Source organism: Sinohyriopsis cumingii, chromosome 13, assembly GCF_028554795.1.
Source record: "Sinohyriopsis cumingii isolate HCF-2022 chromosome 13, ASM2855479v2, whole genome shotgun sequence".
Lineage (NCBI taxonomy): Eukaryota > Metazoa > Mollusca > Bivalvia > Unionida > Unionidae > Sinohyriopsis > Sinohyriopsis cumingii.
This window is the reverse complement of record NC_142973.1, coordinates 24,574,334-24,599,676: the sequence shown is the minus strand read 5'-3', so window position 1 is coordinate 24,599,676 and position 25,343 is coordinate 24,574,334. Positions and strand designations below refer to the sequence as shown.

The following is a 25,343-nucleotide window of genomic DNA, read 5'->3' as shown; positions in this document are numbered from 1 at the left end:
ATATGATCAATGGATTCAGGGACACCGATTTTTTTTAAAAAAAGAACTAGACAATGCCTTTAGTTGTACTGAGGAATATGTGAATTAAACCAAATATTCAAACAACCTTGTACTGATCTGGAACATTCATGCATTTCACACTTTGAGAATACAATGTACAAGTCATCTTATGGTGTGTTACTGACTAATCAATAATGAGAATTTCATTTAATCACTTATTGTTTTACACGAGTCAAATGATAAGGCAGAATGTGTACAATATATTAGTTATTCTGTTTATTGTAAACAATGTAAATATTGACCTATGTGCTTTTAACATACCACATATGTTTGAGTGTATGTCTAGTCCTACTGTAAACTGTGTAGACCCATATCTGCCATTGCATAATAAGCCAGAAATTCTGGGTCAATTTTTGTTCACAGACTCAACTTATATGTGGGTATATATGGCATTGATACAACTGAATTGTGTGTATTTAAGAGAAATACCAGTGCAGCATTAGGAAGCTCATTGTTACAGAAATCAAAATGTAAACTTCCATGTCAATTTGCCTGCCCTAATACAGGTATCAAAATGTATATTGTCAAGTCAAACTGCCTGCCCTAAAAAGGCAATCAAAATGTATGCTTCCAAGTCAATTTGCCTGCCCTAAAAAGGCAATCAAAATGTATGCTTCCATGTCAATTTGCCTGCCCTAATACGGAAATCAAAATGTAAACTTCCGAATCAATTTGCCTGCCATCATAAATAAATATTTCTCCACCTACCAAAGACAAGATACAAAATGAATATTACAATAAAAAAAATGTGTGACAAATACTTCTGCATAAAAATCTAATACAGAATTCACTTTTGTAAATATGAGACAATATACTCAACTATAAGTCAAGTCCAACTGCAAACAACATAGACCCTAATCTGCCATCTTGCTTCTAACAAAATGCATAGATCCAGATCTGCCAGAGTGCATAATACACTGGCAATTCTGTGTCTCTGCCATTCGCAGTCAGACTGAATTTTGGATTGGAAACAGTATTAGTCATACCTTTTCTGTTTTTCTGGCGTGTCAAGCTGATCTGGATATATGTTTAGAAACTTTTGAAGCTTACTGAATAATTCTGGCTTTGGTTCCCTTCCTTCTGGTTTTACATAATGCATCCTACACATCTCTTCAGCTATCAATCTGTTTTTTAAAAAAAGAAAAGAAAAAGAATCTTTCAAGATTGTTAGTGCAAATATAATCTTAAGTTTTGATAGTCAATTATTAAGCTAAATTTAGAGCAGGAATTTATCAAAATTATGAAGCATCTGCCTCAGTGTTAGTTACCATACTTTTGAAGCCAAAGTTCTGCAAAGTTTGGAAAATAGTCATCATAGGTAGTGATGGTAACTTGCAATTATCTAAGGCACTTTCCAAGATATTTGTTTACAAGCCTTAGTACCTTACTTCTGTAAAAAATTCAATGATTTCAAAGTTTTAACAGCAGAGGCTTAACCCATAATAAATGACAGTCATTGTGGAATGTTCAGTTTGTTCAGAAGTGTTCTATTCCATCAACAGAGAATCTTGTATGTAATACTAAGTTTCTTTGTTACCCTATACTAATCAATCAGCAGTGATACAAATTTATAATCAGCTTTTATATATATATATATATATATATATATATATATATATATATATATATATATATATATATGTATGTACTCATTTTTAGGGGCCCCAAGTGGCCGAGTGGTCTAAAGTGCTCACCATTATGGATCACTGCCATCTCACCCCTGTCTGTGTGGGTTCAAGCCTCAGGTTCAGCCAATGTGGATAAGTGAGAAAGCTTGCAAGTAGCTTCTCATGGGTTGGTGGTTCTTTCTGGGGTTTTCCCGGTTTGTTCTTCCATCATTAATACTGATCGCCATGTATAGCCTATCTTGTGCTGAAAAATGGCGTTAAACCCTACAACAACAACAACACTTTTTTAATTTATTTCCATGGGTATCAATTTTCATGCCACACTTTAAGAAACTGACAACTCTTATGAGGAAACAGTAGGGACAACACCAGTATAATTAGGTCATCACTTCCACAATTTGTGGCAATCTTGAAATCCACAAAATTGGTGCCACAAGAAAGTCAATTCACCATACTCTTTTGACAAAATCTTGTATAACGCACAGAGGTCTCAGAAATGCTTAATCATGTGTATTTGGATACAAATTTTTTAAATCTGGAATGCAGAAAATCATGCATGAGTCCTCTTTACACATGTAATAAATGGGCAACAAATTCAAAGGCTTGCCAGTCCTGCTTCAACCACCTGCTGAGTGTGAAAATGTGTTGATCAACTGATCATTTTAGTTGTAATGATATTTACAATGACTGAATTCAGTGACTGAAAGGCCCCCAGATGTACATGTTGTTATTATACAGGCGGGTCAAAAGAACATGATGCAAAAGCGGGGCACCAAGTTCAAAGACTTTGACCAGCTGCTGAGTGGTGGGAAATTGTGCATGTACATTTGATCATTATAAGAGTACATTAAATGAGCAAATTTAGCTTTCATTATTGTGTTTGTTTCCTAGTGTACCAGAATAAGTGTGTGTGACCTCGAAATCAAGACAAATCAACACTTAAATAAAACGCTGTTTGCAAAATTTGGATAAGTATTTTGGGGTTACACTGCACACTGAAAAAGATTGTAATGAGATTCAGAAGACTGATGAAGTTGCAAAAACTGACAGTTCAGATGAAACAGTATCCGAGTTTAAGATAGTGTGTTATGCCTGGCTTAATGTTTAGAATATGGCCTTTGCTTGAATTGGCAAAGCTCAGTCCCACTCTAATGGACAAACAAGAGTTATATGTCAGTGGTGCAAAGAATTTGGAAAATTAAACTCAATTACAATCACTGGCTATTATCATCTGGACATTTAGCCATTTCAGGTATGCCTATGGGGACTGCAACTTTTGCTGGTAGGACTCCTATTTTTTACCAACATTATTAAAAGGAGTCCAGGACTCCTACTTTTAAAATCCTAGAGAAAACTGAGGCAATTTTACATATGGAATTGATATTTTGTGATGCATATTTGTTATCTGGAAATGAAAAATGATTCCATGAGAATGTATTATTCCATTTATCTACAAAGCACGATTTTCATTCTTATCTGTAATGCACCATATAAAATGATGAACTCACGTAGCATTTCCTTGCTTTAAAACAAAATTCACCAATTTTCTGCATATAACAAACATACCAATGTAGAATGTTTTGTTAAAACAAACATTTTGTTACTCATAAAACTGGTGTGGATCCAAAATTGTTCCTAGTGTAGATCCAAAATTGTTCACTTGGCAACTTCAACAAGTCAAAATTTGCTAAGAACAGTGATACCATTATATATTATACCATTATATGCAAACTTTACCTCTTTATTCTGTCATCTCTCACTGTGTCAGGTTCTAATGTCCGACCATGCACAAATCCATATGATATACCATTATTAAACTCTGCATATAATGGTGGACAGCAGCCTGCTTCACTCAAAACTAATATGTTTGTCTTCTCCAAGTCTCTGTCAATAATCAATTCAGTTCCTTCACCATAGATTCGTAACAATATAACATCTTCATCAAACTTTCCTTTCTCATAATACCCCATCAACAAGTTTGTAATGCCATCTGTGAAATTCTGGAAGCAAAGCAAATGAACATTGGGCAGAAAATTCAAGTATGTTGTGCAAATTTTAAGTATCTCCTACTGAGATGTTGTGTAAATACATAAAAACTTATCAACACTTCTACCTGCAAAACAAGCTTACATACGCCAAGTTCGAACTTGCATCTGACTACTTCCAAAATGCTTCATCACATAATCCCATATCTCATACATGTATTGTTATTCTTCAAACTTCAGGTCAAAACCTCACTGAATACAAAGAACTGATTGAGGAAAAAGACCAATAAAAATCCAAATATGGTTTGACCTTTGACATCAAAGAAAATATAGGCCATGAGACCTACATATCATGTTACAATAAGCAATTTTAGTATGGCAGAGTACTATGAATCCTAAAATGTATTACCATCATGATTATTTGACACTGAATTTGCCAGGTTGACAATATGTATCTGCAATAAATTTAGACAGGAGATATCCTAGTTTTGACATAACCCACAACTGACTTAAATCCATTTATGTTTTCAATTCATTACAATAATGAGTCACAGTGACACATTTACCATAATATGCTGTATCCTCAGAAAACTAGTACATTTCAATCACCTTTTGTTCATAAGCTACAAAGAGCAAAAGCCTACTAGAAATAATCGGTGGAAAAAATGGAATTTCCAAGAGATGTTTAACTCTTGACCTCACACTGATTCTACATTTTTAATGAGCAAACATCCATGGGAAAAGGCCGAACTGGCCACTGTACAAAGGTGATCAATGTATGCAGGTTCACCTTTCAGACTTTGATTGCTGAACAAATGCCATGTACTGAATACAAGATTAATTATTAACTACTTATAATTATCAACTGATTTAATTTAGTACACTATTCAACAAAATTATAAGGGGCCCTGAGTGGCCGGTGGTTTAAAGTGCTCACCGTTTCTGATCACTGCCATCTCACCTCTGTCTGCATGGGTTCGAGTCCAAAGCTCGGCTAGTATGGGTATGTGGGAAAGCCTGCCAGTAGCTTCTCGTGGGTCGGTGGTTCTTCCCTGAGTTTTCCAGGGTTCTTCCTCCACCAGTTATACTGGCCGCCATGTATAGCCTATATTGTGCTGAAAAATGGCATTAAACCCTAGAACAACAACAACAAAATCATAAAATACTTCTGTTCTTTCACAAAATTTTGTTCCATAAAATATTACTGTCAATCATGCTCACCTTAATCCATCCTACAAATTAAATGATGCTTAAAAGAAGAAAGTACAATTAAGTCTTTGTACTGTGTACCATGACTAATTTCACTACTAAATAGCAGCTTATGTTATGATTGTGAAACAGAGGACTAACTCTTGACAACCTGCATAATTAGGATTAGGAACGATGTTCTCATTTGAAAACAATATCTGGATTAACCAGGTCCTCAACTTACCAAAATCAAGAGATGGCATTTGTGAAAAGCCTGTGACTAATACAGAGTTTATAAGCTTAATATGGTTATTGCTTTTTAAGCCTAAAATGGGAGGATATCGTATCTATCCTCACAAACTGACTTTTTTTCACCAGATAATAAATAAAAAAATTCAAAAATACCTGTCACACTGTTATCAAAGGCAACTTTCATTTCTGCTGTGACTTTATTACACTTCTCACCATCCAGCTAATCAACTGATTTAACCCGTTGTCTCTAATAACAAAAACTGCCTCGCTTTCAAATTTGACATATCAACATTTGAACATGGAACTGGTGTATGATGAGTGTAAGTGAGATGAGAAATGTTTACGTAAAAATTCATATGTTATTCCTTTAAATGAAGCTGACTGTTGGGACAGGTTTCAATGAACACAAACCTTTCAGTTTTTACAATGTAAAACATACAATATTCTAATGCTGTGACTAGAATTATAAATGAAATATTAATGTTTTATATTACTACCATTTGAGGATACAGTAAGATTTCATGGCCCATACAGATATTCATCTCCCTTGGCCAGATGTTATATACAGTAGCAGGGGCGCACAACCTTTTTTGGCCATAGGCCAGATTGCATTTTCTAAGACCACTCGAGGGCCGCAAAAATTAATTTCTTTAATATAATTACTGTTCATGGGCCAGATTTGTTATATAGGTGGTAAAAGTGTAAAAGATAATTGGTTAATTGTTTACATAGAAAATTCTGAAAATATACACCTTGTGTTTTGCTTTAACCATAGTCCTACAATTTTTAGACATCAACCCATACATGCATGATAAAAGGAGGGTGTCAACATACATATCAGGATTGGTGTCCTTTACTGCAGAAATACTTTAACAGCAGCAGGCGCCCTAATTAAAGGCTCTGGTAATCAAGATCAACATCTCATAAAGGCAAACTAAATTCTTCTGGTACTTTTTCTGCATTCATATGTAAAAACACAACATTATTACATCCAAATGCACTCATGGTTGAAAGGTCAATGGTCCGTATTTGGTGTATATGACACTGGTGACCTTTCATGACATATTTGGTGGAAAAAAATGTAAACTGAAATTTTCAGAACACAGAAAAATAAAGAAGATGATCATATATACACACATATGCATGCATTTTAAAAAGTCCGGACTTTTTTTGTTAGAATAATGGTAAAATATGTGCAAATATTTGCATAAAACCCCAAATCATGTTGTGTTTTTTTTTAAAGTTCGTCCAAGAAGCAAGAACAGCAACTCTTCCTGGCGTGTGGCTATAATAAACAATTTAACCAACAACAACAGTATGACATACACTGGGTTCGAAAACATATTAAAACTTAATTTTATTAAAAGATGACATCTAAACCAGGAATCAGATTATAAAAAGGTAATGCCATTTTCTATACTAAATATGTTACAAAATTGTTTTTTAACTTTTGTAACATAAATTTTCAAAAACAGACTTAATGTATCTTATTTTGAGCAGAGTGATATTCACCTGTCACAGAAAGGTACCTAAAATTCAACCAGTGGGGTATCATATGGACTAAATTGACAGAAGATAGCAAGAAGTAATATCAACATCAAATCAATTTATGTTTAAAATACATAATCTTAAATATTTTTGAGAACTAATTAGGTGCTTATAACATTTGCTTCTACTTCATGCACTTTGTATACATTTGCTGAAAATAATAATGAGAATTATCTTTTTTTAAATAGCATTAAAGGAGGGAAAGCAATCTCAGAGTGGTCAGAAAAAAATTCTTCAAAGAATCATTCAAGTCACCCCTGAAAGACTTCAATATTAACCACAATGACCCTGAAGTCTTGGGAAGATCTCATACATGACTGCTTCACCTCTGACACTCTCACCCAGACTGGAGCTACTTACTTTAAATGAGAATTACCAATAGGAATGCAACAGTACAGGAAGCATAAATGTCAGAACTGCAGCAAGTCCTGTAATGTCAAGCAACACAAAGTGCATCTCCTCTGCAGTGTGCCACAGACACCACAGAGCATTAATTCGCCTGATCAACCACTCATGTCCTCACAGAAACCAAACTAGTTAGTGATGTCATCATCATCTTCCAAGGAATAGTAACAACAACATGCTAAGTTTTCATCTTTTTGTTCACTGATCACCAATTTGGTGACTACAATCCAATAATTGGCTTGTTTCTTATTAAACTTTATAAGGTGATAAACTTTATAACAGAAGCAGAACTGTAGAAATATTCAAAGCTTGTTAATTTTATGCATTTCTAGTCAATGATTTTATTTTAAAGATATCAAAAGCTACCAAAAATATCTTCTCATAACCAATTTTTAAAATGGCAATAGTGATTTATTAATTTGTGGAATCAGATCAATGTATAGATGTTCCAACATATAATTCCAACTTGTGTGTGACTGAAGAATATTGTATTTCATGCAAAAATGTAAGGGTGGTGCTTCATAAAAAAAATAAAAAGAACAACATTAGAAAACTGAAAAAAAGACTACTTATTCTTAAAGCTAAATCTGACTGCCCAAACAAAAGAAAAATAAATATGTACATTTCAGCATAAAATAACACGAGTTCAAGAAATCACAATAAATGACAAAAGACCAATATTAAATATTTTGCACAGTGCATGTGTTGCAATATTTTCTTTGAATTTATTTCAGAAAAGTTTCATATTTCTAATTCTGCACGCTCAAATTATGTCAAAAATTTTCCATGCCAATATATTTATTAATTCTGAGAAAATCATCAACTATTGCTACTTTAGCTAGCAAGGGCTAATATCATTTATAAAATTTACCTATAAATAGTATATGTACTATTATTTGACATACTACATGTTTATATAGGTGACATGTGTTTTGGATTTTAATAGAGCTTTAACAGTCTGAGTTATATTGCTATGATGTCTGCAGTCTGGCAGTTTATAGCAATCTCTAGCACTGGGGAATCATGCCACAGGCATGTAACATCATGTCCCACCCAGCCACGTTATCCTTACACCAGACTGACAAGTCCTAACATTATCCTCTCAATGCTGATTGCCAAGCGAGGCATCTGTTAGTATCATTTTTACAAGTCTTTTGGTACGACCCGGCCGGGGTTCGAACCCGCGACCTCCCGAAATCGAGGCGGACGCTCTAACCACTTAGGCGAACTGAGCAGTTCGTTTATAAAGGTAAATTGTATGCAACTGGATGAGCCCCATTGCATTAAAACTGCATTCCCAGCAATATCTGCAACATGCAACTGGAAAATAAAAACCTGCTTCTTAAACTGTCCATACACTGTATGCTCTTTGTTTGAAACACTTATCCAGGTACTATTTCTTTCCATTTTCTGTACTAAAATTAATTTACAACTTTGGTCTCCTATAACTGTCAACCTTAAATACCTTAACCATGCCACAGTGGCTCTTATCGTTGCTTACAATTAACATGTTCTATATACTAACTAGTTATTATATAGTACACGTATGACCGGTGAAGTGTAAGCAACGATACGTGCTCCTGTGACCCATGTAGGCATGCAGCTTCATTACCTTTGACTCTATCGACTCCGCCCTCCATCCAGGTCGTATGATCTTCAATATTTGATAAACTTCTGGCAACAGCGGATTTCCAACAATTTTTCTTGCATCAATATAGACATTTATTTTGGCTACCTGTGACATGCTTGTGGATGACACGTTGCTGTAGTTTGTAGACCTACTTCGACCGCACTGGTAAAACCCGAGTCATTAGAAATCCATTGGTGATCGAGTACCTTTAACCGGAATATCCTTGGCCTTTTCCGTCAAATCAAGAAAGACTAAAGCGGCTGGGTGATCGATTGAGTAGTGTTTTCATTAGCCTGGTTCCCACACTCTTTGTTTTCTGCCGCGCCTATTATTCTTCTTGAGACAGGGCACCAGTCTATGTTTTCATCAAAACATCCCTCGGTCATTTCCGTAAAGTCATCAAATAACCTCAGATTGTGAATCGCCTGTGGCAGAGTATGTCACTTATGTTCCGGCCGACAAAGTTTAAACTTCGTTGTCACTGTCTGTCATAGTCGCTAAATAAGCGAGTCTGCTTTCTAGCGATTTACTATTGGACATTATCCCTAGGCCAACCAACTCTGAGGTCACGTCAGCATGTTAAAAACAACAAATTAAAGTACAAGTCACACGGGTCATGTAAGCGCATTTACTGATATAAATTTTTAGCAAAATGTAATTTAATCGTAATATAGTTTAAACAAAGTTTATTAAATCGTGATGTTTGAGTGATTTAAACATTAATCGTCGTAACAAAATTTCCAAACGAAATTTATCGACCGCTATGGACTTTTACAATGGCAGTTCGGTATTACACCACAGGTGCTCGACGCGAGCTTCATGTTGATTACAAAAAAAGCCCCACCATAATCTGAAGCAAAAAATCATACAGAGTGACAAAATTACTCAGATTACCCGCATTACCCGTTCTGACATACGACCCTGTCTATCACACTATTTAGTATGATATACAGGGTCCTATATCGGAACGGGTCATGGGGGTAATACGAGTATTTTTATCTCAAGTATGATTTTTTCCGTTAGATTTTTTTGTGTGTGTGTTCTCAACATGAAGCTCGCATCGAGTACATGTGAATTCCACTGGGTGAAGAAAGTTGATATTGGATTTAACTATTACTAGTGCAGGGAGAATCAATGTACGATCGCGTGAACAAGAAGTCGCGCGCATCTTCATTCATCTCCTGTATCGACTATGAATGGGACAGACATACAATAAGATGTATTTGGGCCCCGCGCATCCTAGGGCCGGGACTCGTTGTACATATGACATTTCTTCAAAATGATAATTTAATAATCGCCTCCTATTTATTGGACTTGTGTACCTTTTTTTTTTTTTTCTTTCCTCGTTTTACTTCCTGCCGGTGTTTTACCAGTCTTTGCTTATAAATGACGATATTGTCGCGTCTTTGTCTATATTTGCAGTACAAGTTCTGGCTATTGGACAATTCGGCCCAACTCGAAAGACAATTCGGCCCAATTTTATAATACAACTGACAATAGTTTTAGCAAGTATTTATTTTTAACATATAACGTATGTATCGTAGTGTAAAACACGGATATATTTTAAAGTTCAAACAACTTTAATGTACACTTTTGTGTGCAATTAAAATGGCCTGAACTTATATACACTCTCACATATAGAAAACAACATTTTTAGCCGATAAAAGTGAGGAGTCCCCTCACGTGTACTGTTTAGGTAACGTATGTATTTCACTAACGTGAAGGAAATGAATTGTTAATTAATTCCGTTACAATCTGAAGCCTAAAATCAAATATATTAGTTAAATATCTCATGTACGGTGTCGCTACTCTTAGAAAAATATAAATGTATTCTGTAGAATATTATCTGTTAAGTATTATTATTTGATAAATCAATATAGATAATTGACCAGACGACTTAAATTGAGAATGTCGTTGTGCAGATGCATATATTTTTTAGAATAAAAAATACATGTATTTAAGTATTTTAATTAGAAAGCGCAATATATGTTAGTCTGTGTTTTCTCTCTCTCTCTCTCTCACACACACACACACACACACACACATATCTGACGTAGTATCTACTTGCTGTTTGAAGAAAAATATCTTTATACAACTATGGCAATGTTGGGCCGAATTGTCTTTCGAGTTGGGCCGAATTGTCTTTTAAGTTGGGCTGAATTGTCTTATTTTCGGTCCAAGTTGGGTCGAATTGTCTTGGGCCGAATTGTCTATAAGTCCAAGTTCTTCCCAACCGTAGTTGCGTTCCCTCTTACATCACAGTGCGCAACAAAGCTGGTTTAAACGGGGTCACCCCTTTTACTTGACTGCGAAAAGTGTCCAAGTACGTTATCGTTGAATTTGCCGTTAAGCATTTTTCGAGAAATTTTTAAAATAATCTTAAATGTAATTGTGATGGATAAAAAGAGAAATTAAGTGAATGAACGCCATTTAAAGGTATGTGTAATCAACTTCTCCAAAATGACACCTTAAGCTGCAAAAAGTGACTTAGAGCGCATACATGAGCTTTGCGAGTTGACTATCGTTTCAAATGCGTGAACCCATTACTTTGTTAATTTTCATCACTTAATTACAACATGCCCGAAACGGAAGAGGCGAAAAGACCATTGAAACATATTCGGTCAATAGCTGGGACTTAGAAAGCCCCAATATCGTCCACGAATTTAATGGATGTTTTTTTCTCACGGATGCCTGACCAGTTACCCTCAACGTGGCACGAAATAAAACATTATACAGAGCACTATGGAAGAATTGTACAGAAACACTTACCAACATCGTCTGAACTTAGAGCAAGTAGGATACCAAGTGGTTGAAATGTGGGAGCACGACTATGATCGAAGTTTGAAAACTGATCCTGAGTTTAAGCACATTGTGGAAAGTTACAACGTGGTGGACCCTTTAGACCCAGGCGACTGTTTATATAGAGGACGCACGAATGTCACATCATTGCTGTCCTTGCGGACGAGAAGAAAAGAGGAAAAAAATCAGATACTTGGACGTGTGTTCGCTGTATCCTTGGGTGTGCAAATACTGTCACTTTTCACCAGGGTGCCCACCATTGCTGACAACACTTCGACGTGAAAAAACATTCGTCAGTACGAAGGCTTGATCAAATATAAAGTCTTGCCTCCCAACGACGTGTACCATCACATCTTACCCTATCATTGCCGTAGAAAACTGATGTTTCCTTTGTGTCGTACCTATGCCGAAATTTGTAACCAAGACCAACCTTGTCATCACACATAGGAAGAACGCGCATTGACAGGAACGTGAGTCGCCGTGGCATTGTTTTGCGCTCTTGAACTGGGATACCAGCTGTTGGAGGTGTACGAAATATACCATTTTCCCAAGACAGAAAAATATCAAAAGGGCGATGACACACAGAAAGGCATTTTCTCGGGTTACGTCGATGCCTTTTTGCAACTCAAGAAGTCAGCGGCTATCCTATCTGGTGCTGGACTCCCGAAGACCAAGACAAATTCATAAAGGAGTACCTTCGAAGCAGGCATCACTTTAGACCACGTCGAAAAAAATACGAAGGAAGACGCTCGTTTGCCAAAGTCATGAGTAGTAAATGGGGGCACCCTAACGACAATGGGAATTAGCATTACAAGACCCCTTGGGCAACTCTAGCGACAATGGAAAATTAACATGGAGAAAAATCGTGGGACAATCTGGCGACAAGGGAAATTAACATGGAGAAAAATCGTGGGTCACTCTAGCGACAAGGGGAATTTAACATGGAACTATAGTGTGGGTCTGTCTAGCGACAAAGGGAAATTAACATGGGAATAGAGTTTGGGTTTGTCTAGGGACAAGGGGAATTGAATATGGGATTTCTTTTTTCAATTTAAATTTAAATTTAAATTTAAAAAAGGGGTAGGCAATAGAAAGGCTATCTCTTTTCGAGAAATATGGCTGGCCCTGAAAAGGGCCTTTGGGTTTATGTTAATATTAATATTAACATAGATGGCATCTGTCACATCTTCTTCTTCTTCTTCTTAAACTCCTTCTAACTGCCGGTCCATACACAAGTACCCTCTTGAGACATCCTTGTCTTTCTATGTAAACTCTCCTCATCCATTGACTAGTATCTGTCCTATCAACAACAGTCCACTTGGACCTGACATACATGAGCATGTCCGTCCTAAACATCATGGAAGACACAAGGGTGGATGACTCAACTGTGGTCCACATCTTGAAGCGACGAGAATAGGTGAATCAATGCAGTGAACTGCGCTTATTTATAGGTACAGGAAGGATTGAAACGGATTGAATTCATTCACCAATCCGAACACGCGTTACAAAATTCAGTCAGCTCGCATCCAATCCGAAGAGAGCAGTCTGTGACGTCACGTGGTCTATATAGATTCGTTAGCGCTTGTGTGCAGTCAATCTATGCGACAGTGATTCAACATGACGAAAACTCAGAAAACGATCCATTGGGGTGCACCAGCAGGGGAGACTGCCCAAGGGAACCCGGACTTACTTTCAGAAGAGGTACATTGGGATTTTGTGGATTTTCTTACCTCGCAAGAATTTGCTCCGGAACCTTCGTTACCTTCTTCATTACCGCAAGTGGAGAATTTTAGACAGAGACAGAAAGAAGAATTGGAGAAATCTATGCAACGACAAAAGGAAGCGGAACAAGCTTTTCTCCTACAGCAACAGCAACAGCAACAAGAAGAGGTAAGAAAAAAACAACAGCAACAACAGCAAGAAGAAGTAGCAGCAAAGAAACAAGAGGGTGAAAATCAAACGGCTACGGTACTGTTGGACATTTTAGCGGAGTTAAGAAGTCTGAAACAAATGTATCAGACTTCTTTATCACGACCGAAGAGAATACGACCTTCCCGAGCTAAACACGCCAGCCCTGTGACTAAGCCTATCGTACCACCCTTAGTGATTTCAACCCAATCATCAGAAGTAGGCCTTGACCGTGGCAAAGGCTTAAGGCAGTTAAAGTTGATTGGTTAAACTCACCCCTACAACAAAATAAAAAGGCCCTTTTCAGGGTCACCCACATTTCTCGAAAAGAAATACAATTTCAATTTGCCAATAACTCAAAAATAAACCCCACCCATTTTACCCTTATAGTACGTGTCTGTGTATGAGTGCGTGAGTGTAGCTTCTTATTTTAAAATCAAAACTCAAAGACACTTACCTTATATCATTCATGTATTCTTTTATCCATTTTTTACAATCCAATTCACAGCACAACACTTTAATTAAAAGTTCATTGACTTCTTCTTTCTCCTTGTTTAGTCTCTCTGTTTTTTTTGAATTTCTTCACCGTTTTTTCCTCATTTTCTTCCCTTCTTCTTTTCTTCTCCTGTTTCTTTGCTTCTTTTAAATAGAATTGTCTTCTTTCTTCCTCTGAAGAATCCCTCTCTTCTTTCGAAGAATCCCTCTCTTCTTCCGAAGAATCCCTCTCTTCTTCTGAAGAATCCTTCTTTTCTTCTGACTCCTCTTGTTTCTTTTTTGGGCAATCTGGAGACCAATGTCCTTTTTCTTGACAATAATAACAGGTATCTTGACTTTTGTCTTTTTTAGCCACTGTTTTTTTTTCTTTTTTGACGGTCTGGACACTCTGAAGACCAATGCCCTTTCTTCTGACAGATATAGCAAGTATCCTGACTCTTATCTCGAAAGGAAGGAGAGTAGTCTGTAGGCTGGTGTGAAGAGAATTTTCTAATGACCCCTCGCAAAGCTCTGACGAAACGTTCGATTTGGCTAGTCTCTTCCATCGTTCTCCTCGGTTTGAGAGTGAAATGAATAGTGAAAGGACAAGACACACCCTTTTTATATACGCTGGTTTGTCATGACTATAAATTAGTCTATGGTGTTTGAACTTGAGTCATTTGACGTTTTGCACTCAAGATGAAACGATCCTATTCATTCGAGAAGAAAGAAGAAGAAGAAAGTAAGAGGCAGAAACGTGATCTATCGCCTCGTACCAGGGCTGAAATCTTGACACAAATTCATGCCAGTGATTTTGAAGAGGACATGAGTGAACCAGAATCCGAACCCTCTAAACCAAGTTCACCACCCTTAGTCAACCCTGAAAAGTACTATTCCATTCGAGAGACGGAAAAGCGCTCCTCTAGAAAATTTAGAACCACGGCTTACACCTACACGGTGAAGTTTAAAGATTTCAAGGCCGACGTACCCTTGGAGAAAGCAGAAGGGTTTATCACCGAGATGTGGGATTCTTTGCTCACCGCACTCAAGCGACAATGTCAACCCAAAGAAGACGATCGCTTGACACTATCCATAGATCACGACGGTTTGAAATCCCCTGTTTGAATCGAGTTTAGCAGACCCGCAGAACTAACCCCTTCCAAAATCATGGACAAGATTCAACACGTACAACAATCTAATGACCAGTTTGACATCACCGATGGTAAAGCCACACTGAAAATGGCCCACGTCTCTCTTCCTCAAGGGACAGGACGCAAAAAGATGTTATTGGTGGACAACCTTCGCAACACCAAAACAAGTTTCGTCCGAATTCACAACCCTCAAGACCAGATGTGTTTAGCCCGTGCCATCGTGGTGGGACGAACCTATGCCAACAAGAACGACACGGTAGAATGGAAAAGAACCTGGAAAACGATTCAACGATCCGATCGAGCCAAACAACGAAATGAAGCAGAACTCCTGTTACAACAAGCCGGACTGTCCAAAGACACACCCTGTGGCATTCCTGAGATGCAAAAATTGCAAGATGCCCTAGCTCCACGCTACACCTTGAAAGAGCACCCTCAAGAAATGCGTGGAACTCTGTTGTTTCGAGGCCAAGATTTTAAGGACGGAAAATACATTCATGTCTATTATCACGATGAACATTTCGATACCATTACCAGTATCACTGGATTCCTGGGATACAGTTATTATTGTGAGAAATGTGATTATGGTTATAACAATCGAGAGCAACACAAGTCTTGTGGATGGAAATGCCCAGGATGTTTGGCCTCTCCACCCTGTCTGAGCGAAGAACCAGTGCCTTGTTCAACTTGTCTGCGCACGCTTGTCAGCCCTACCTGTTACCAGCAACATTTGAAAACACAAGGTTCACAGAAGAAATGTGCTTGTCAACTCCTGAGATTGTGCCCTACGTGTGGACAAGGCATACGTACCAATAGTACCAAGGCACACGTATGTCGAGGAAAGAAAAAATGTTACATTTGTCACCACATCGTGGACTTGGAACACGAATGTTACGTGCAAAAATACCAACCCCCACCAGAGGAAGAGGACGGTCACAAGAAGAAAGGCAATTTCATCTTTTTCGATTTCGAATGCATGCAAGAGACCGGCATTCACATTCCTAATTTCTGCGTGGCTCATCGAGCGTGCGAGAAGTGCATTCAAGAACCTATCTTCAGTCATTGCCCTCACCGCAGCAAGATTCCTGGAGGACGTGAAAAAATCTTTCGAGGACCAAACACGTTAGCCGATTTTGCCCAATGGGTCTTAGACCCCATCGACAAGACATGGAGCAAAGAGGACATCGAACGTTACGGAGATTGTCATCGTCATGCCACGGTGATGGCTCACAATTTCTCCGGATACGATGGACAGTTTCTTCTCAGATACTATACGGAACAAGGCACCGAACGTCCTAAAGTCACTTTGAACGGAGCCAAAATCATTTTCATGCAAGTGGGACAAGTACAGTTTAAAGATTCGATGAGTTACTTGGCCATGCCTTTGAGTCGAATGCCTAAAACGTTTGGAATGACAGAAATGGCTAAAGGGTACTTTCCACACTTTTTCAATACGGAAGCCAATCAACATGCCGTTCTACCCCATTTACCTGAGGCTCACTATTACGACCCCGACAACATGCGTACCGAACAACGAGAAGCTTTCTACGCTTGCTACCAAGCTCATGCCTCTGACCCCTTCGACTTTCAGGAAGAAATGTTAAAGTATTGTCGTTCCGATGTGGACATTCTACGACGTTGCTGTGGAAAATTTCGAGAACTGTTCATGGAACACGGAGGGGTCGATCCTTTGAAAGAAGCTTGCACCATTGCCAAAGCGTGTTCCTCAGTGTACCGCCAACGATTCATGCCTGAAAACACCGTGGCTGTCATCAGTCCTCAAACGACCCGCTATGTCAAGCGTCAATACTCGGTCAAAGCCCTACGTTGGTTACATTACTTGTGCGACAAGGAAGACAAATGGATTCAGCATGCCCGCAATGGAGGAGGCGAAAAGACCATCGGAACGTATTCGGTAGATGGCTGGGACTTAGAAAACCCCAAGATCGTGTACGAGTTTAACGGTTGCTTATTTCACGGATGTCCCATCTGCTACCCTGACCGTGACACTAAAAATCAGTTTTTGCAACGAACCATGGAAGACTTGTACCAGGACACTTGTCAGCGACGCCTAAAGTTAGAACAGCATGGATACCAAGTGGTGGAAATGTGGGAACACGAGTACGATCACCGTTTGAAAACCGATCCCGAGTCTAAACGCCTCGTGGAAAGTTACCAGTTCATGGACCTGCTGAACCCGAGGGATAGTTTGTACGGAGGAAGGACCAATGTCACCTGTTTGCTGTACCAAGCCGACGAAGAGAAAGGAGAAGAAATCAAATACTTGGACGTGTGTTCGCTGTATCCCTACGTGTGCAAATATTGTCGCTTTCCTGTAGGGCACCCGCAATTGTTCACGGAACACATCGACCTGAAAAAATTCGACAATACGAAGGCTTGATCAAGTGTAAAGTTTTGCCTCCCACGAACCTATACCATCCCGTCTTACTTCACCATTGTCAAGGCAAACTGATGTTTCCCTTGTGCCGTACTTGTGCCGAAACGTGCAACCAGGACCAACCTTGCCATCACAGCCAGGAAGAACGTGCCTTGACGGGAACCTGGGTCAGCGTGGAATTGTTCAAAGCTCTGGACATGGGATACCAACTGTTAGAAGTGTACGAAATTTGCCACTTTCCCAAGACACAACAGTACCACAAGGGTGACCCTACTCAGAAAGGCATTTTCGCCGACTACGTGGATGCCTTTTTGAAACTGAAACAAGAAGCCAGCGGCTATCCTTCCTGGTGTCACACTCCCGAAGACCAAATACAATTCAAAGAGAAATACTATGAACAAGAAGGCATCTCTTTAGACCACATCGAAAAAAACGAAGGCAGGCGATCGTTTGCCAAAGTGATGTTAAATTGCTTGTGGGGTAAAATGGCACAACGACCGTGTTTACCCAAGACGGAATATTTGACAGAACCTTACCGCTACTTCCAGATGATTCACGACAAAACCAAATACATGAAACACGTGGACGTCGTTCGAGAGGATTTGATCTTGGTCAATTACGAAGAAGATCTGGACTTTGTACAAGACGACCCTTTTGGAAATGTCATCATTGCGGCTTACGTGACAGCTCATGCTCGCTTAAAATTGTACGAAACTTTAGAATTGTTAGAAGAACGCGTCCTGTACTTTGACACGGACAGTTGCATTTACATCCATCACCCGATTCAACAGCACCCTGACATCGAAGGAGACCGTTTAGGAGCCTGGACAGACGAGCATCCCGACGACAAGATTCTAAGTTTCGTCAGTGGTGGTCCCAAAAATTACGGCTACGAATACCGGGACAAACAAGGAGAAGTGCACACGGAGTGCAAAGTGAAAGGACTGACTCTGAATCATCGTACCAGTCGAGTGGTCAACTTTGGGATATTGAAAGAAGCCTTGCAATCGGGAGAGGATGGAAACTTTAAAGTGACCACTTATCAACCGAACAAGATTGTACGTTTACCCACTCACCACATCGTCAGTCGGCCCCTGGAAAAAATCTATCAAATCGTGTACCAGAAGCGAGTGAGACTTCCCAATCACTTTACGTTGCCGTACGGTCACATCGATATTGGTCAGCATATAAAAAGGGACAACGTCCAAGACCAATAGTTCATTGTTCATTGAAGTAACTTACCATGTCGTTGACGAAGAAGAAACCAGATTGGTTAGGAGTCAAATGTTGGACATCACCGAGACCAGGGTTTTGAGGCTTGGACACAAGAGGTGGCCCAGTATGCACGAGAGTTATTCAAGGAAAAAAGTTACTTTTCAACCTGTGTTAGTGACGGTGCCAGAAGAACCCGTCACCCAGGACAGGACTGTCGTGGACAGGCCTGAAAGACCCTTTCGGGAGGACACTTGTGTGACCTTACCCCCTACTATAGAACTGGTTAGAACTTTACCCAAAACATGTGGTTGTTGTACAGACACTTGTTTTTTATTCCACGTTCATGTGCCTTTTATTCGTGTACTTAAGCCTTTGGCTTTTATGTATTTTTGTCTTTCGTATTCATGTTTGAAAAAAACATTCAATAAACGTGTTCTGAAAAAGTATATAAACTCTTGTGTTGTTTGTTTTTTCGTGTCACAAGTGACATTCCTCACACCATGGCTACCTCTACTGTCTCTGCTCCCTCTTCCTCTACTGTCAAAGTCATCGACGAACACTTAGATCGTGCCAGTTGGGAGGCTTTGTATCTTCGCCATCCCTTTAACATGCTCATTGCTGGACCTAGCGGTTCTGGCAAAACTGAATTCGTCAAACGTTTGATCGAACATAAACATCATTTGATCGATCGGCCCCCTCAACGGATCGTGTGGTGTTACAAAGAGTGGCAATCGGCGTACAGCCTCTTGCGAGAAAGTCAAGGCGATTCCATCGTGTTTGTGGAAGGCATTCCTAAAGAAGACGACGGCATCGTCTCTGACTCCCGTCAAACCCATTTGGTCATTTTCGACGACATGTTAGGAGAAGACGAAGAAGAAATTAAACTGTGATTCCCGCGCAAAGGGCATCACCGTAATGCCAGTGTCGTTTACATCACCCAAAATTTGTTTCAACAAAGTAAAGCCCATCGCACCATCAGTCTCAATGCGCATTACGTGGTCTTGTTTAAAAGCCCTCGAGATAAATCGCAAGTGCAAGTCTTAGCCAAACAGTTAGGAACGCCTTGGCTGACTCAGGCGTACGACGATGCCACTCAAACGCCACACGCCTATTTACTCGTCGATTTGAAACCTACGACTCCCGAGGATTTGCGATTTCGTACCCACTTGTTTCACCACTGGTGCCAAGACGGAGGGCCTGTCCTGTACACGTCTCCGTCCTCGACTTCATTTCACTCCCCATAAAAAAATCTATAAAAACCTCAGACCCTTTTTCGTCTGTCTCACACAGTGCGAACATGACGTCCCTTCAGTCGCATCTTCCCTTCAAATTGATTCGTGCCTTGTATGGCATCAGTCGAGAAAAAAATCCACAAATACGAGCTCGTGTCTTAGAAGCTAGTCTCAAAGAAGCCTTACGATGGTTCACGGTGACGGCACGTCAATTACTTCAAGGAATCATTCAGATTCCTCATCAAACCAAACGCTTTTTTGATCGAAACAAAGTCGCTTTGGTCCAACTGGCCGATCCCCGCATCGACACTCAAACCAAAAAACAAATCATTTTGAAACCTGGAGGGAGCGGTACTCTAGGAGGGGTCATCATTCGCTCACTCTTAAGATGGGATCCTAATGCCCCCAAAGTTATACCCAAGACAAAAGTCCAACGAAGCCCCAAGAAGAAAAAGACCAGGTCCCCAAGGAGAACTTCTCCAGTGGCAGGACCCTCCTCTGACCAGACACCACCACCACCCCGGAAAAAGAAAAGAAGCCCCCAGAAAAAGAAAAGTCCACAGAAAACTAGTCGCAAGAGAGGCACTTCGGCCAGGACGCAACCTTACACTCGCAAACCACGACCTGCCACGGCGGTGACTGCGTCTCCGGCAGCTTCACGTTTGTCCACTTCTCCGTTAATGACACCCAGAACTGAAGAGTACTTGGAGACGTTGATCACACCAAGAACTTCTCCGTTGATGACCCCCAAAAGAACTTCCCCAGTGGCAGGACCTTCGAATTTAGTGGCAGTGGCTGCTGCTCACAAAGTACCTTCTCCCAAAATCAAAGTTCAAGAAAGATCGGGCATGTTACAAAGTTTACTGGATTTGTCCAAGCAAGAACTGGCTCGATTTAGTCCGTTACGTACCCCTGCATGACGTGTCATGCCTGTCCTCAAACTAATACGACGTAAAGACAATCAGTGGCGACGCGTTCCAGTATAAAAAAGGCCTGTGACCAAGTCGGGTATCAGTGTTTTTTGGTGCTCCTGAAGACTCAAAGATGTCACCTTCCAGAAAACCCCAAGGAAAGAAAAGGAAAGGACTGCCACCACGTTTAGCCAAACATGGGGACATGTTATCTGTCCTGTCCAAAGCTTCTCCACCCCTACGAAAAAAACTCATTCAAACAGCCTCCAAAGAGGTCATCGATACCGTGTGCGAATGTTGTTTGAACGTTTTGAAAGGCACGATCCCTTTGTCCAAACACCAGAAACAATGCTTAGGCAAACATCGTCACGTTCTTCGCCAAATGGTTCAAAAGAAAATTCCCATTCGTCAAAAAAAGAAGATATTAGTGCAACGTGGAGGTATTTTACCTCTCTTGTTAGGCCCCATACTGAAAGGAGTCTTGGGAACCATGTTGGGAGGACTGGTGGGAGCAATATAAAAAGGCCTCGGAAGTTCCAAGATCTCAGAATCGACCCCTGACAACCCCATGGAAGGACGAAAACTAGCTTTAGTGCCTTACAAACGATGGATGGAATACCATCGGTGGCAAGAACAACACACCCCGCATTTACCTCCCAATCCCCATTTGAGCGAGATGTCCCAGTTACAACACGAATTGCAGTCCTTGATGGATCGCCAAGATTTGTCCGAAACAGAAAAATCGCAAAAGTACGGTCAACTCTTGCAACGACTGCAACTCTTTCACCAGAAAGCTTTAGACGAAACAGCTCTACCCACTCTGAAAGATTTTAAGACCTTGATGAAAAGTCCAGCACCATCACCAGTACCAGTACCAGTACCACCAGTACCCGTGACCAAGACAGAAAAAGGAGAAGAAGAGGAAGGGTTTCAAACTCCACCAGAAAAAGTACGCAAGTTAACAACACCACCTACCTCCAGAATTGGATGGATTAAAAAGATGATGGCCACCCTTTCTTCCTCACAAGAGAAAAAGAAAGTGAAGACAGAAGTGAAGACAGAAGTGAAACAAGAACCGATATCCCCCGCTCAGACATCCTTCTCCTCTTCGACACCTATTGCTGGCCGCACACGCAAAGCATTGCAATCCAAGAAAATACCCCAAGAGAAAAAGAGTAGCATCCTCCAAGAGTGGGTGTCTTATTAACACACCAACCAACACAAAAAAAATGGAAAAAGTCTCAGCCAGCATTTACTACGATCCCTCCCATCCTGCAGGTTACGCAGGAGTTCAAAAATTGTATCGTGCTGCCAAAACGCGACTGAAAAGTCTCCGTTTACCTCAAGTGCAACGATGGTTACAAGAACAAGCTACCTACACTTTACACAAACCCATTCGACGCAAGTTTGCCAGAAGTCGCACCCGAGTGGAAGGCATCGATCATCAATGGCAAGCCGATTTAGCCGATGCCTCTCATTTGGCCAGCTACAATCGTGGCTACAAATATTTGTTTTATGTCATCGACGTCTTTTCAAAATTTGCCTGGGTCGTGCCCTTGACTTCCAAATCGAGCAGCGAGTTAGTGCGAGCCCTGCAACGGGTGTTGAAACAAAGCGGTCGTCACCCTCTTCGATGGCAAACGGACAAAGGCACCGAATTTCTGAACCAAGCTTTCCAAAAAGAATTAAAGAAACGTGACGTTCATTTTTTTACCACCGAGAATCCCGAAACCAAAGCCAGCATCGTGGAACGTTTTCAACGCACTTTGAAAGAACGCATGTGGAAATATTTTACGCATCACCACACTCTGAAGTACATCGACATCTTACCGCACCTGGTGCAAGCGTACAACCAATCTTACCATCGAAGCATCGGACGTGCCCCGCAAGACGTGACTCCCGACAACGAAGTGTTGGTGTTTGAGCGCCTGTTCGGTACGTCTCCGACGAGGGCTGTCCCCAAGAAAAGTGGAGAGTTGGCCGTAGGAGATTGGGTGCGCATTGTCAAAACCAAACGCACTTTCGACAAAGGTTACTTATCTAACTGGACGACCGAATTGTTTCGCGTCACTGGACGAGTGCATGGCCGTCATCCTGCCGTCTATAAATTGGAAGACATGAACGGAGAAGTGCTCAAAGGAACGTTTTATTTGCCCGAGTTACAACGTGTCACCAAAAAAGAAGACGACGTGTACGACATCGAAAGCATTCTCGAACGCAGAAGCCGTAAAGTGGGCAAACGACGTGTCAAAGAAGTCAAAGTACGTTGGAAAGGATATCCACCCAGTTTTGATTCTTGGATCGACGCTTCGCAAGTCATCGACTATAAAAAGAAGTGACCATCATGCCATTTCACACAGCAGACGCAGCTACGTCGACCACTCCTCCTTCACCTAGTTCTTCTGTGCAAGAGTTACAAAACCAACCCTTGTGGGTGTGGTGTGGAGAACGTGTGTCTAAAACGCAAATCGTCTTTTTCTGCCAAATCTTCGTGGTGTATTGTGTCATCGGGGCAGCCATCGCCAATTTGAGTTTGCAACAAGGAGACAAACAATTGTGGACCATTTTATTGAGCAGTTGCATCGGTTACCTGCTTCCTAATCCCTCCCTGAAATTCACCTCGAACGGGAACCGCGGGAACCTTGTGTCCAGTGCCAGTGCCAGTCACCACTTCAATCACAACCAGAACCCCATTTTAGACGGAGACACGCCTCTGACGTCCAGTAACCCCTCGGACAGCCACAGAACTCTGGAATTATGAGTCACCAAAACCAATTTTACTTAACTTTACCCAGTGACAGTTCCATGGAGGTGTTTCCCAAGAACACGTTGTGCTGTTACACGGCCAAATTACCTCAGGCCATCCAGTTAGATCACGAAGCCCATTGGGAAGTGGCTTTAGTAGAAATGATTCACCCGACCCAAGTCCTCAATGTCCTTCCCAATCAAAATTTTTTTGATGTGGAAGTTCATGACGAGCAAATGCAACAGTGGATGGATAGCAATGTCAAATATGACAAGAAAACCCGTACACAAAAGTACACCACCTATCACTTGTTCATTCCCCCAGGCTATTATTTTAGTGGTCAACATTTGGTCAGCACCATAACCTCCAGGTTTAATGTCGTGTTTCTGAAAGCTTTGGAGCATGTCAACAAAAATGTCACCATGGAGTACCACAAAGCAGCTCGTCGCTTCTTGATGAAATTTGAACGGAGTAAAATCCTGTCCATTTTATTTTGTCCTGAATTGTATGACATGTTGGGCGGAGACATGGACATGAGAATGACCATGATCAAGAAAAACGAATTACCCATCGTTTACGACAACGAGTCTTTTAGCAAGTTATTTCGTGCCCCGGTAGAACTGAACCAAGGACTGAATTTGATGTTCGTGTATTCCGATGTGGTGGAGTACAACGTGGTGGGACACACCTCCGTACCGTTACTGCGTGTCATTCCTTTCAAAGTGGATTCTGCCACGAACACTGACGAGGAAGGTGGAAACACTTACCACGTCCACCGCGAATTTGTCCATCCTCACTATTTGCCTGTCAGTAAGTCGTATTTGGACACGGTCAACATTGCTATAAAAGGAGATCTGGGACAAAATATTCCATTCACCAAAGGAAAAGTCACGGTGAAACTCCATTTTCGAAAACGGTTCTCTCACGACTCGTAAGTAAGTCATGTATCCAGTGTACCGAGGGGTTGCTCGACAGCGAGGACACGGCTTAGGAGATATGTTAAAATCGGCCTTTCGTTCGGTGGCCCCGGTGTTGAAACCGATGGTGACACGCGGATTGCACGCATTGAAAGATGGGGCACTGACGCAAGGCAAAGAATTTCTCCAAAATGTCATCATCGACAAACAAAACCCTAAAGAAGCCTTCATGAGGGCAGGCAAAAATGTCTTGCTGCAAACGGGCAAAGACATTTTAGGCCGACAAGACACACCTATAAATGCCCTGCACGCTACCGAGTCAGGCATTCAGCAAGGACAAGGCAGAAAGAGACGACGAAGAAAACACCCTTTCACCAGACTTCAAGCGAGAAAGGCCAAGAAAAGAAGAACCGTTCGAGACTTAGACGTTTTCGATTATTGAGAAAAGAGACAAAAAAAGGATGCACCGAGAATCTTGCGCTTGTTCCAAGACGGAACTGGATCTGTTTGCCATGCCCCCCACGATGATGACGATGCAAGAATCCCAGTGGGTGGAATTTCACCCCGTCTCCTCACTGACCGATTCCGCTCCCATCGAGTTTGAAATCAAAGGACAGCCCGAAGATTACATCGATCTGAATAGCAGTTACTTGTACCTGAAAGTCAAAATTCTAGATAAGACTGGAGGTGCTATAGACGATGAAGCAGTAGCTCCCGTCAACAATTTCATGCATTCCTTGTTCAGTGGAGTGGACTTGTATTTGAATAACAAACTGGTCAGTAGCAGCATGGATACTTACCCTTATCGTGCCTACCTGGAAAATCTCTTGACGTACGGAATAGATGCCAAGAACACTCATCTCAATGCCTGTGTGGTATGGGAAGCTGACGAACCTACC

General features: G+C 40.6%; 1 protein-coding gene and 1 long non-coding RNA gene across 3 annotated transcripts in view; one reads left to right on the top strand and one right to left on the bottom strand.

Annotated features, from left to right (window-relative positions):
- Positions 1-7,765, top strand: part of LOC149785073 (uncharacterized) — a 51,338-nt gene extending 43,573 nt beyond the window's left edge. The window contains exon 2 of the long non-coding RNA XR_016425358.1: positions 6,850-7,765. This is a non-coding gene — a long non-coding RNA (uncharacterized LOC149785073). The remainder of the gene's footprint in view (positions 1-6,849) is intronic.
- Positions 1-9,316, bottom strand: part of LOC149785072 (putative ethanolamine kinase) — a 31,336-nt gene extending 22,020 nt beyond the window's left edge. The window contains exons 1-3 of one of the 2 annotated variants that reach the window (XM_089978800.1): positions 8,679-9,316; positions 3,426-3,688; positions 1,047-1,184 (exon numbers count right to left, since the gene is read on the bottom strand). In XM_089978800.1, coding sequence (XP_089834926.1) covers positions 1,047-1,184; positions 3,426-3,688; positions 8,679-8,810 — 533 coding nt within the window. In that variant the 5' untranslated portion in view covers positions 8,811-9,316. The remainder of the gene's footprint in view (positions 1-1,046; positions 1,185-3,425; positions 3,689-8,678) is intronic. The other variant, XM_089978801.1, reaches the window with a different exon arrangement.
- Positions 9,317-25,343: the final 16,027 nt, after the last annotated feature.